The 14319-nt window shown below is 45.1% G+C and overlaps 1 protein-coding gene across 9 annotated transcripts in view; it reads left to right on the top strand.

Moving 5' to 3' along the window:
• Positions 1 to 14319, top strand: part of LOC128305387 (CUGBP Elav-like family member 4) — a 326349-nt gene that overhangs the window by 37482 nt on the left and 274548 nt on the right. Inside the window, exon 2 of one of the 9 annotated variants that reach the window (XM_053042802.1) lies at positions 8911 to 8972. The exons of the other annotated variants lie outside the window; for them this stretch is intronic. Within the exon in view, the coding sequence (XP_052898762.1) occupies positions 8925 to 8972 (48 nt within the window). The 5' untranslated portion in view covers positions 8911 to 8924. The remainder of the gene's footprint in view (positions 1 to 8910; positions 8973 to 14319) is intronic. 9 annotated transcript variants of the gene reach the window in all.

The following is a 14319-nucleotide window of genomic DNA, read 5'->3' as shown; positions in this document are numbered from 1 at the left end:
TTTCCAATGGACTGCTGGAAAATTCTGTAAATTAGTGTTACTTATAACAGCAGAAATAATGTATCGCCTGCCACTGGATACCGTTTCATTCCACAAATCTTGCCGTGTATGTGTGTTGCGCATGGACTGATTTAGCATTGGAGTTGCAAAATTATGCCCAAAGCAATCGCTTAATTTCAACACATTCTCACCCAACGAAAACCGGATTGCCGGGGAAGGTATGGTAAAGCGAACAAAACTGGCCACCTTCTGCAAGGGATTGGGCCATCTTTTGAGTATTGCACCTTGTGCGCTGTTCGACTGTTCTTTCTTGCTTCTGCACCATCACCACCAACAACAACAAACAGTCCCCCCCTTCGTGACCGTATAGGGAAGAGAAGCTGTTTGCTAGTGCTGAGGCCCGGCTTGGTACTTGGGCCGCGAGTGTAAAATGAAAACGTGAAACCGTGAGGGCGTTGAATGAAAGGTTTGAAACATGCTGAAGACTGCGATGGAAACGATTTATCACTCGCTCTTCCGTTTGCCGGGGGTTTTCTCGTTCTCGCCCATCGATCCAGATTGCCGGATGATGTTGGGACGGGGGCTCTGCACGGGATGTATGTGCAACTGTATGTGCACATGTGCCGGTACAAAGTACCAGTACCAGCTCCATGCTGGTGCTGGTGGTGGAATTAACGGCAAGAAGTCGCAACGTTACGTGGGGCTGTGTTTACTCACGGTTGTTGGTCTGTGATTGGCACGGATCGATCGTATGACTACGAGGCCCACGAGGGAACGTACCGCGGGGCGACCCCTGCGAGCGCGAGGGGTCGTTATGTTGATGGTTCGAAATTAATTTCATTAAAAAATCAATGGAAATGCTCAGCGTTTGTACCAACTGTCGGGGTTGGGTTACAGGAACTCAGGGCCCTGGGAGGTGTGTAAAAGCATTTACAGGTGCGGCTTGTGCCGTGGCTTGTGTGAAGGGATGTAATAATGGGCAACGGTGATGTGGTGATATTTCGATTCGAATTTAAGGGCACACGCTGTGAGTTGTACTGGGTAGGAATCGGTAGTCAAGCAGAGCATTTTCGCATTAATAACCTGAAAAAAAATATTACAAAAGGTGCAGAAACACAAAGCTTTCAAAAATGTTTCAACTATTTAAAATCTTCAAGTCTTTTAATCTCAATGTGGTACATGGTATGGTTATGGTAATACAAATGGTTATGGTATAACAGTAGTAATATGGTTATGGTATAACAGTAATACAAATGATATATTGGTGAAACAAATGAACCATCAAACAGAAACATATGCAATAACTGTTGAACCAATCTGAACATAACACTATAGCTTATATAAAAATTACATAAGAGTAGGATTAGGAATTAAAACAACAAGTTTTACAGTACTGTGATTTAATCGTTTGATTCATTAAATTAAATTTTGAAAGGGAAATGAATCCAAAAATTAAAAATCTGGGCTACATAGTTGTTAACAACCTTAATAAACCCAAAGAAATGATTTGCTTATGACTTTCTTAAAAATTTATGTGTTTGTTCGCAAAATTCTCAAGCCGTACATTTGATTACTGCTGGAACAATTTTCCGCACAGCATTAAATAACACCGGAAAACAATTTGATAACAGATGGTTTTCAATTTAAAATGACAGAATTTTGTGTGCAAACTGATAAGACACGGTAAAATACACTCCTGGTGAGCTCCGGTGTTTTCCTACTTAGTGAACAAAGTACTTGGCGGCTCCATTTCCATGCCGCTAGCAACGAGATTACGCCAGAAGAAACCCGACATGTGGGATTTGTACCTAAACACACACACACACACTTCACGTTTCACGCTTATCAAGTAGCCACTAAACCACGAGATACAAACATGAACCACTCTCTCTCTCTCTCTCTCTCTCTCTCTCTCTCTCTCTCTCTCTCTCTCCTATTTCTTGTGTCTCGCTTGCTAGATTGTGCATCGAACAGGAAGCTTCAACGGAGCCAAACTGTTGCGAACGCTGGTTGCGCTTTATAGTGTGATCATTGAAGTGGCTTCACCCAGGCTTACCCCGACGTTGAGCTTCTTGAGTTTTCATGAGGTTTTAATAAACTTTGGTAAAATAAAATAGCACGCAACTTGTTCATTTATTATGTAAGTTGTTTCACACTCGAACCCGCTCCACCCCTCCATCTCATGCGTGGCCTCGTGGAAAGTCGTGCCAATACGTGGCTGCTCGCCACGGTCGTAGTTAAACCTTCGAGCCTTCGAGCCTTCGAGTGGTTTTGGTCGTATGAATTTTTTGTTGCCTTGTTTCGCTTTTGATCCTTCGCTTTCTTGGCTGGTAATCCTTTCCCGTTGTGTGAAACCTGGTGTGAAACATCCTTGTCGAGGGGGTTCGGTATCGACACGGTCGTGGTACGGTCGTGGTGGCCAACCGATTATGCCTCCCACGGTACAATCGCGTGCCCTGCGCCGGGTTGGTGTGCGAGACCTTTCGATTTAGCGATACGGGGATTTTTTTTCTTCTGCTTCGCCGTTCCTTAGTTTGGCATGTTTTCCCTACCGCACTGTCTACAGCCTTGGACGTATCACGACCATCTCGAGGTAACCCCGAACTCCGAAAGCACCGAAACACGACACTCCGAAACGGTCGCGACCGTTTTGGCCCGTGGTGTGTCGGGGCTGGGCTTTATTTTAACGGGGTCGTGCAAAAAATCCTACCACGTCCGATCCAATGTGTGTAGAGGGAGTTATAACTTTTAATTTGAAACATGGTTAAATAATCGCTCGGGTGAATTTTCCACCACACCGTGTCGGGTGTAGGTGCTTCGAAGTGCTAGTGGTGGCCTCCTTGTTGACTTGTTTATTATGCAAGAGACGCGCGCGCGCTCGCTCGCTCGCTCGCGCGTGTGTGTGTTTTTGTGGCTTAGCACTGTAAGGGATCAACGGGGGATAATGCCTTTTGGGTTACTTCCAAAAAACCATCTCTTACAAATTTGGGAAGGTCTAAAGTTTTAAAATATTATGCGCCGGGCCACTTGTTGAGAGCACATAATCGCTCCTTCGAGTGCTTGTTTGCTAATTATGATTGTGATTTGTGGCACGAGTTTTCACCCCGATTCAGGGGGTGAGCATGTGTGTAAAGTGTGATTATCTTTCCTTTGTTTTATTTTGCTTAATTTTATTGCAAAAACCTAAACATTCGGTATGCTAAACTCCTCAAGAGCAATACGCTTTAAACAAAATCATCGCAGCAATCGTAAACTATGCAGAGGAATCGTTGCTAAAGGAAATTCGGGAACGGAAAACCTACCTTTTACGGCATGTGGCCATTTTTGCTGTCGACTTCATGCCACCTTCAACCCAAACAAGGCATTCGAAGCACCTGTCTGTGGACGGTTTGTACTTATATTTTTATTACACTTTTTCCTCCTATCAGTCGGACGTTTACGACATCCATTACAAGGTGGGTTTCTCCTACGTGGCCACAACCATCCCGACCTTCAGACGGTGCTAACACCATCGTGCAACAACAAAAAGGAAAAAACGAATGTTTTGCGAAATGGTTTCGAAAAATATCGCAACAATGAGTCTCAGGTGTCCCTTTTCTTAATAGCTGTTGCAAAATTCAATTCGCGCAAAACATTCGCCTTCGGGGCGGTGTCGTTGCGAGGGGCAACGAATGGAAAGTTTCGTTTACACCCTCCCCCATCCCCCTGGCCAATGGAAATAGTTGGGGCCAAGTGTGCACGATGAAGACAACTAGCCCTGCGAGACACGACATAAAAGTGGCCTCGGTTGACTTACGCCTCTGCACCCGGCCCGGTAGACGGTACTGGCCACTGGTAATGGGAAAGTTCCTGCATCCATCGGGCACGCTGTGGAGATGGCACCGAGACCGGTGTTTCGGGATAAATCTTCTTAATGTTTTGTGCTCGGTGGGTTTTAAAAAGTATATTTTCAGATCGAACCCCCTGTGGGGACCGTTTACCTGCAGCGGACCCCTCATCCGCCGGAGTAATCTAACAGCTTAGTAGAATTTGATCAAACATGTATGAATGTTTTCTGTTTTTTTTTTGTGCTGGTGATCTTTTCAGGAATTCTTGTTCGATGAAAGTTTGTCCACCGGCGCATAACTGTTGGTCTCAATGTGCGAAAGCATTATGGAGGTTTCGCCTAAAAAGTCACCACCAAATCCTTGAAGAAGTTGGAACCTCTTCGCTCGGGGGGCTCTAAAAGTTCGTCCAACTTACGAAAACTTGTGGAGCAATAACTCTACACATCTCGGACGACCGACCAGCGAGCCTGCAGTGCACTTCGACCCGGTGACATATGGATATGGGGTGGGGCCTTACATCGTGCGGGCTCTCTGCCGACCGACCGCTGCAGTGGGTGAACACTTTTTGGGTAGTAAATTTTTAATACCACTAATGCCACTCTCCACTGACGTCGTGTGATAAGTTTATCATAGTTAATGATCCTACCGATCCGCCGGCGCGGTGGTGCACGCTCTCGGTACGATGATTCACTGGGCAACATGGCCCCTTGCTTCAGCAGAAACAGATGTCCAATCAGCTCGTGCCGTGAAGGGCAAACCGAAGGACGAAAAAGTTCAAACCCAAGTGCCCACTTTCCAGCCCGTTCCTTCGATCGGTGGCCAATCGAAATTCGACGGGCTCGAATAATGCACGCGTGTGTCGTTCGAAACCGAAGAGGTTGGGCCATCATTCTTCACAGCGTGAGGACCCGACCCGACCCCATAGCCGATGACGATGTCTACCTTTAGGGGGAATGGAGGTCGGCTTCGTTGAAATTCATCACACAAACCACCCCGGCCACCCCAAAGTCAGCGATTGCTCCCGGCACGCTACGGTGTTGCTGCATCCTTGGACGGCATCCACCGGTCCGGTTCGAAAGGGTCGTGACAGTCACGACGGCACATTCGACAAAACGGCACAGATCTCATGTACAACTCATTGATAATATGTGCACATAAAACGATTTCAAATTGATTGTATAGAATTATCGGTATGTGCGCCACATGTTTGTTCCTCCGTTAGCTTCATCTTTTCCACACACTTGGCTATCGGCCGCACAGATCCACGGATCCACACGGTACGATGCCCTCCGGCTGGTTCTGTGTGTGGCCTTCCAATCTCGTACGATCTCGATGCTGAGAGGAGAGTTCCTTGTGCATGTGTGCGTTTATGTGATACTTGATGATTGCTCGATTTTCGCTGATTCAGCAATCGTCCGATACGATAGGTTGTCTATTACCTTCACTCGCTGCTATTGCTTGGGGGAATGAATCTTAGAAAGGCACCGTATGCTATCAAGCCCTTACAGTGAGAAATTTGAAAGTGGTGCAGGGGCAGTAGTTTTATACAAAATTTTAATACAAAAAAACATTTGTTCTTATTCATTTAAACAACATAAAACAGGCGTTGAGAACTTCAAGATTGAATTCTTGAATTGTTTAAAATTTTCCAATTTTACGAATAATTTAATTTGATTTTTGAGCAAAGTTCCATCAAATATTTAAGAGCTCAAATTGTTGTTCGGTGTCCAAAGCAACTGAAAAGCTTTAAATTACAGAATTTTATAAAGGGTTCTCCAGCCAAAACTCACAAACTCGTGTCTGCACCCACTGTGCGCCATCCCGATTGCTCGAGGCTTTTCTTCACACACCGTCAGCAGCTGGTCAGCATCCTATCCTTTAATCGCCGGCCAATTCTAAGCGATGTGATCGGGTTAGTGTATCAAGCGGAAAGATAGCGGTACCATATCCTTTCGTGTCCCTGGGAACCCTGTTAGTCCCATCCTCGCAGCTCGAGCGTGAGAAAACCCGTACGCCATTGCATTCGGTCAAAAGCATCATGTTTGCGCTGTACATAATCAATGACATTTTCGGACGCATGCTTCTGTCCCGTGTTTTATCACTCATGAATCGAACCGAAGCACGGTTTGGTACGATGAAAAACGGCATTCGGAATTAGTCGAGTCCGGCTGGACGGAGTCAAGAAAAAGTGTGGCGCAAGCACTCCAGCGCTAGCTGGATGTGCTAGTCCTGAAGCTCGCCATTGTCGGCTGGCGAAGGCAATGTCCGATGACGGAAAGCGATTGATCGTGTTGGCAAAAAATCAATGAATGCATTAAAGCAAGTGTGTGTCTGTGGAAGATGGTTGGTTATGATTGATGATGAGACGGATGATTATGATGTTCAACGGTTCACCTTTAATCGATCGATCTTGATCACGGTACGAACAATGTAACCGCAACCAAGGTTGTTAAAGCACTCACCTTTGGGGGACAAATTAAATGACAAAATGTTGAATTATACCACTATCCTCAAACAGTTTCTGCAACTCGCAAAAGGGCAACTTAATTTGAAAATGTAGTTACAATGATTATTTAATAATGCCACCCAGCATCATTCGATGATTTCCGTCCGATTTCGCACTGAACTGAATGGTCGCATCATTTATTGAAGCGTGGAGTTCTGTGAAACGCTGACGGAAAAAAACACCCAGCCTTCTATGCTTTCCAATGTCAGACATGTCTGAGATTGATCGTGCCATGTTCGAAAATGCAGAAAATGACGAAAGCAGAGATGGGGCCAGGCTATTGTTGAAATTTTCTTGAAAGATTTTTAACCTCCCCGTCCCCCACCGCGTCACTGGAATCAATTTCAGCTGGTCTCATCTACACAGTGAAGGGCGAATAAAAAAAAGAGAAAAACAACCCCAGGGCGAGACAACCCGGGGGGGGGGGGGGGGGGGGGGGGGGGGGGTTCGGGAGTGCATCGGTTTCGCAGCGGTCACATAAATGATTATTCATGTTCCTTCCCATCATTGGATGGTGTGTGTGTGTGTGTGTGTGTGTGGTCGTTGCTGTGGAATTGCTTTTTATCGTTTGCCCTCGATGCACCGGCCGATTCGGTTCCGACACTGGACTATTTTTCGCTCAGTTGTTTTTTTTTTGTTGCTTCTCTCGTTTCCCTGTTTGCTTCATGCATTTCCGGTGGCAGCAGAGAAGAAGCTGCGTTCGAAATGGTTTTTTTTTTTCTTGCCTCTTTTTGTTTTCTTTCACGTCCTTCCTTTGCATTCTGAAGCATTCCGGTGCTTGCATGCACGCTTCGTGCGCTATTTTGTCTCGCCTTGGTCGACCGTAAACGAAGTTTTAAAAGCGTTCAAATGCCTCGGAACCGCTCGGCTCTATTGGCCGGTTCTTCCCCATTCCCAAGCCACCCAGCAAGCCACCCGCAAACCATCACGCCGGCCGATGGGAGATGATTCCATGATAGGTTATCGGATGGCAAAATGGACTGATGACTTGAATCAGTGGGGTGAGTGCCAATAGCTGTGCAGTGTATGGAGGAGAAAAAAAAATCCTCTCCCCCGAAAGCATCCTTAGGCAGACACCGGGTAATTGGGGAAGGAACGGGAATGGGAACATTAATCACTCGACAGCAATTTGCCACCCTCTTCGGGAAACATGGATCACAAGAAGCTGTAGCAACACACAAAAAAAAAAACATTCCCAAACACACACACACACACACCCGTACGTTCCATCCGGAATGTTCTGGAAACGATAGAGAGCACCAGAATGAATCAGTACTTCGAAGACGGGGGCATTTCGGGCGCCTTTTTGCACTGTCAAGTGCGAAAGTTCCAGGGCAGGGCAGGAATGGATATTGTGAATCTTTAACCAACACCAGGCATTTGTGGTTTTTATATTCGTGTCAGTGTTGCCTGCGAGCGCTGGGCTGAGCTGAGCTGTGCTGAGCGGCCACACTCCGTGCTGCTCGTGTGTGTGTGTCGTGGTGCGAAATTTCAAAAGTGCCTGATTTAATTACCACAACTTTCCACAGTCATCAAACTTTCAATGGTCCCTTGGGTGACGTTGCGCACGGTGATGGCGATGGGAAGGTTGGGTGGGTGGGGGGAGGGGAAGGCGTTGGAAAAGAACGCGAAGAAACGAGGGATGAAATCAGTGCCAGTGAATAGTGTCAAACTAGTTCGCTTGTATTGGTGCGAGCGTCAGAACATGCTGGGGGAGAACGAGTGAGAAATAGCTCGGTGCTAGGTTCAAGTGGGATTACAACCGAGAACCGGAGGAAAAGCGGGAAGCAGAAAAATCCCAATTCACTGCTGAACATAATCATGCTTGTTACGCCGGAGCCGCTACACCAGTGTGCCGGGATTGCGCCTGGAAGTGTATGTAATTTATGCATTTCATTTCTAGTCAACCGCAGCTCGTCAAGTATCATTAAAAAGCCTTAATTCCAGTCAACAAAAGGTTGCCCGTCGTCTGCGGTGGATCTCTGTTGCCAACGCGCCACGGCCATGCCACACTGGGCCTTTCCAGCAGATTGGCCAACCCGGCCAGCTGTTATCACGGTGCATGAAAAACCCGTTCTGAAGGAGCCTTGGAATGCATAATTAGGGTAGGAAATACGGCCATCTTTCTGCTCGGTTCGCTGCAATTGTGTGCACTCTACGTGTGTAGGCAACCGTAAGACATTCCGTCATTCAAGTGTCTATATTGACAGAACCCAGCGTCGTGTGTACGATGGGCTCCCTTTTTATGTTAATGATGATCTAAATACTTGAGTTTCGCACCACCTAGACACATCATGCTACATTGTTTCGGCACAGGGATTTTGCGAGTGTGTCTCTCTAACAAGGAAGCGAATTCCAAAAAAAAATCTCCACAAAACATAAGTTCCAAAGAGGTCATACAGTGTGAAGGGATGTACGATTTGCACTACGAGAATCATTAGCTTTGCACATTGCAACCTGAGCAACGACAGACCCTCAAAATGCAGTCCGTTGACTGTCGGCTGAAAGAAGCCCGCCGAACGTTAGTCCGCGGTTCGTTTGTTTACTAAAACCATTTCTCTGCATCTTCCATTTCAGGATAATGGAGGCCAATGTCTTCGTTCAGAAGAGATCGCCACCTCTTCTGGCGAGATGAATCGGTACGTCACTGTGTTGTCAAAAGCTAGCACCATCTTCAAGCGGTTTGCTAAACACGATGTTGAATGTGCAACTCTTCCGCAAAAAAGAAACAAAAACTCGATCCACGCATTACACGATCGTTCGTTTGCAAGAACCGTTCGTTTTGTTGTTTTACCACAATCTTTCTGTTCCGGTGTGTTGTTCTGTTGTTTGTTGTGTTTGCGCTTCTGGATGTTCTTGTAAGTCTTGCGTGAACGATGCGTGCAAAACTGGAGCACTTGCAAAAACGGCAAGCGGATCACCGCTGATCGCGATCGTGTTTTTGGCGAAGAAGGGTTATGAAGAATGAGCTAGCTTTTGATATAGATGGTGTCATATGTGGCTTGTGTTGTTCGTGTCAATTTGTGTTGGATTGTGTCGTTGTGGTTTCATTTTGTTTCGTTTTTTCTTTCGTGTCTACAACTGATTAAGTTGTACGATTTTACAACCATGCTCACAACTCTTTTGGGTTTCTGATTTCTTGTTTTCTACATTTCTTATGCACGATGTGTTCGTGGTCGTCTGTGTAAACGTGTTATTTCTTTTCACCTTTTATGTGTTTTTGCTTCAATTGGTCGTAAAGTGTGTCGTTAATAGATGAACAATTTTATTTCTTTTTTCTTTTAATGCTATAAAATAATTATCTTCTTTTAATTTTACAAAACAATTACATCACACATATTTTACGTAGCAGCTTGATGTTGTGAAAACTAGCTGCACCTGTGGAGTATAGGGGCGTCCTCTGATAAGAGTGATAATATTACATTGTCTTGTACAGTTTTTCTTCGCACTTTTACTTACCAATCAGCTACGGTTCAGCTCAACCCAGGATGCATGAAACAAGGCCTCTGCCAACAGCTGACACTTGGACCAAATTCTAACGATCTCCAAAAAAGAAAACAAAAAAAACCACGACTACTTTGACGTCTACTTCCGTAAGCCATCATCCACCGCTAGGCTTAGATTCGGACAGGTAGCAAGTGTGGTTTTCTGATAAAACTATTGCACTCGAGTACCGCCACAATCCGGTTCCGTCTGGAGTGCTGTGCATAAATTTCCCACCCTCAACCATCCGTGGGGTGGTTCGTGGAGGGAAAATGTCACGATAAATAAAAAGCCAGGTCCCAGGTGTGGGTACAGCAGTGACTGTGTGTGTGTGTGTGTCTGATGCTGTTTTCTTTAGACTCCATCTTCGCTTCCCGAAGATATCCTAAGGCTGAGCTGCTGCCCGTATCCGCTAGCGCGCGTTTTTAAAGAATTCCAAAGCCCCAAGTCTAAGTTGTCACCAGTGTCTAGATGGTGCAACCTGGCAAGTAGACAGCAGTTCGACGGATTTCCGTTGGAGATAGAAAGAGGAAGAGTGAGCGAGAAAAAAAAACGTAAGGAACGATTGCTTTCTTGCTGTCGGAAAAAGAAAGCAGCGGAAGCAAGTCAAGTTTTGGGGAAATTTTTTTTCACCCCCACAACGGAACGGTGACGCACAGAACGATTCATCTTTTGCTAGCCAAATTCGTGTCTCGTACTCGTTAGGTGCATATCATTTTAACCCTTGTTAGTACCCGTCATGTTCGGTGAATATGAAATTTCCGCCAATCTGTTTCCTGAGGATTTGGTTGCCTTCTTTCGGGCAGAGTGTTTCGGGTGTGGAATTTCAAGTGTGCAAATGCTTCCGGAATACCGAACAAACGGTACCGGAAAGAAGAAAAGGGCAAGTTAAATGTCTTTAGCCTACAACACATTTGTCTGGTGTGCTTTATTAAATAAATTATACATTTAATTTTACAGCTGAGCAAGCCTGATAAGTTGCTGTAGTTCCCATAAGTTCCTATCCCGAAATGTGGCTCTTCAGGTCTCCAAATTGCATCACCAATTTAAGATGTTTTTCCTCACATTATTGAAAGTGTCGCTTTTGTTCTTGGCACTTATATCACGATAGTAAGTTTTTTGCTTTTTTTTGTTGCAAAGCTTGCCCTACTTTCCCAACCTTAAATGAGCACTTCGGCAAAGAAGCACTCGTCATCAAGAAGGGCTTTTCTGTTGGTGGCGACGCAGAGGGTCTAACACACGGAACAATTGGAAAACATTTCTCCAAGTGACTTTCCTGCTTTGCGACAGAAAACCGTTCCACTTCGCACGGTACGCAAGGGCCTGCTTAATTATGCCCCTGTCTTTTCATTATCTTTAATATTATTATTTGATCCTTTGTTGGCACGAACGGGTGCCACGTTTTCGCGCACACAATGCAATCCCGCGCGCGGAGATGACTGATATAACTGCGTCGGTTGCTGCTGCTGCTGCTGTGTGCACTTCAGCTGCAACTTTGGCACCGAGGGCTTTTCTATTTCATTAATATTTCTTTGTTTATGCACTTTCGGGGCGGATATGAAACAAGCGCACACGGTGTGTTTCCCCATTGCTGGGCTGGCAGAGCCCGGTCTGGCGAGAACATTTCCTGGCATTTGATGATGATGTTATTCTTGGCCAAACCCGAATCGAAAGTTTGGCACTTCCTGGTTGGATTATTTCTTCCAACTTTCAACTCCGGTTGGTTGGAAAAGTTTGTCCAGGGTTTTGTTTCTTCTTCTTCTTTTTTGCCCTGCTATTTGCTCTGTAAGTGCCTTTTAGTACAGATTTCCATCGAGAATAACAAAAAAATAAATAAAACGCAAAGTTTTCGCCATTTTTACTGAAACGCCCATTTTGTCGACCACCGAAATGCACAACTGCTTCGCACAGGGCAAAGCGGGTTGGGCTTAATATAAACGTCTATATACGATCTCTTTTTTTCTGCTTCTCTTACTTCTTCTTCGTCGGTTTTCTTCATTTCCCCCGGACTTGCAGCTCCGGTGGCTGGTGGCACTGTGGAGTAGATTGTGCAAAGTACTGCAAAACCGGTTATGCACCGAGCCCTGTGCAAAAGATATTCCAGCGAATTGATAAAGCCCTTCACCGAAGTTGCCAAAGCGGGAAGCGAAAAAGGAAACAAAAGCGCACCCGGGCGCACGGACAACACACAAATCCGTTCGGTCGGAAGGGTTCACCGGTACCCCCAAACTTTGCCCCCTTTCCCCCCCCCCCCCCCCCCCCCCCCCAAAGTGAAGCCGAGAAAGAAACCTGACATCTTTATTCGAAAATGTTTTGAATGCCCACCGTGCGATGGACACGACCTGGGCCCGGGGTTTTGCGTCCTAACGATCGGTTTCTGTGTCGAGCGAAAGTTCTCGCTTTCGTTATCCACCCCCGTCACACGTCACCTAGCCATTTACAATGCTTGATTCTTTTCATTTTTCTCGCTCAAAGTTGGTTTCGCAAAAGTTTGTTCGCAATCTTTATTATTATCAGTTTGCTGGGCCGGGTGGTTTTTTTTTGTCTCCCTTCGCGTCTCGTACACTTTCTGTTTTCCGCTTTCGAGCTTGTGCCGTTGGAAAAATGAGTTTTTGAAGTGGTGCACCACTCCGCCCACCCTCCTCGAATCGGTGGGCGAATCGGTGAAGCATCGAATTTGTTTGGTAAGCCAAAAATGATGAGAATGCCAGCAAATTATCGGAATGATATCGCCAACCACGACGAAGTGACGCTGTTGATCGCTGTCAAGCAGAAAATCGGCCCAGTTTGTGCTAGGAGGGGGGTTTTTCTCCCCCTGTACCGTGAGGAGAAACTTTACTGCTCTAACGAGCAAGTGAACGTTTATGAAGAGAAACGGTTGGATAACATCAGATTTTGTGGATATTTGTTTGTTGGTTTCCTTCAGCTGGGATATCTTTAACTGTCTTATTTAAATAAATGTGATACGTTATAGTGGAGCATGTTTTTTTCACTTAGAAATGGAATTTTAAAAATATTTAATAAAAAATATAATTTTGATGAGTACGGATATTTTCAGGTTAAATGTCACATTTTGATCAGAGAATTGATTCACCTTACAGGGTTTTCGAAGATTATAGGGACACGATCAAAATATCTATCAAGCAACCATGGCAACGTGGTTGTTACGGATTTGACAGATGCAATATTGATGTTTTCGGTACACTCTGCTAGCACTAGTAGCAGTGTTGCCAGCAACATCATTCAATGGTTGCTCGATAGTTCTGCCGAACTTATAAACGCCGCCTTATGTTCAATTAAATAACTCACTGATAGAGTCCATTATAATTAATTTATATGGCTGAACGTGTAATGATAATCCTCGGAAACCCTGTATTGTTTCATAGATCAAAATACGTCCCAAACTTCATTGAATTCTCAAACAAAGGATTGTAATTCAATGTAATAATGTTAGTTACCTCTGTAGTGGACGTTAACTAGTCCTGAATGTAGAATTACGATTTCGTGTGAAAGGTTGTTATTGCCGTTTGTATCAAACCAACATGAAGCGAGTGAACCGGTCCGATCGCGCTCGATAAAGATCAAAGCGAATGGTGATGCGATAGATTGCTTTGATTTGAATTCTGTTTTACTTCTTTTTTTTTCGCCAATCATAGTTGAAGGTATCCTATCATTCCACTCTACCCACCCAAAGTGAATGCAATACCGCAGTTAATGCCCGTTTCCCGTTGGTTTTGTTAAATTTTCTGTTTTTTTTCTGCTGTTTTTCTTTTAACCTTTTCACTCCCAGCATTTTCCCATGCCGTTCGATTCCGTTTGATATTCGCTAGCTGGTGGTTTTGTGCCGTTGCCGCCTCGTTTAGTTTGAAAATTCATATGAATTTAAATTTCGTGTAATTTGCGTTTTATCGTCTGTGTACTTTTGTGGTTCGATGTAACATCACCGTGGTTACATCCCCTGCCTGCCTACGCTACGACGGTGCCCGATGCTGCTCGTGCGTGTTTTCGATCGTGTATGCAGGCCGATGATGCTTTCCGTTCTGTTGCGTTGCGTGAATGTTTGTTTATTTGTTTGTTGTTGTTTTTTTTCTTCCTTCCTTTCGTTCAACAACTTTTTCGCTTGATTTTCCATTTTCGATGTACCCGTTTCGATGTGCGTTCGTGTAGGTACGTGTGTGTGTGTGTTTGTGAGAGTGATGTGTGCGAATATATGTGCACGATTATATGTTTGATATGATCCACCTGTCAGTGTGGAATGGAGTCGGTGGGTGCAGGATGGGAGGATGAAAGTGAATGCATTTGACTTGTGCGTCCGTGCTTGCTTTCGATCTGAGCCCTGCACGTGTGTGTATGTGTTTGTGTCGCTGTGTGCGTAGGTGCGTGTGTTCGAGTTTTCATTACGATGCACTCACTACACTATCCCGTGATTATCGATGTGTGAAGCGAAACGAAATTAAAATTCGTGAAATCTTCGTTTTTGGATGTTTTTCATCGATTTTTTTT

The sequence above is a fragment of the Anopheles moucheti genome, chromosome 3 (assembly GCF_943734755.1).
Source record: "Anopheles moucheti chromosome 3, idAnoMoucSN_F20_07, whole genome shotgun sequence".
Taxonomy (NCBI): Eukaryota; Metazoa; Arthropoda; class Insecta; order Diptera; family Culicidae; genus Anopheles; species Anopheles moucheti.
The sequence above is the reverse complement of the archived record's forward strand: the minus strand, read 5'-3'. Positions and strand labels throughout refer to the sequence as shown.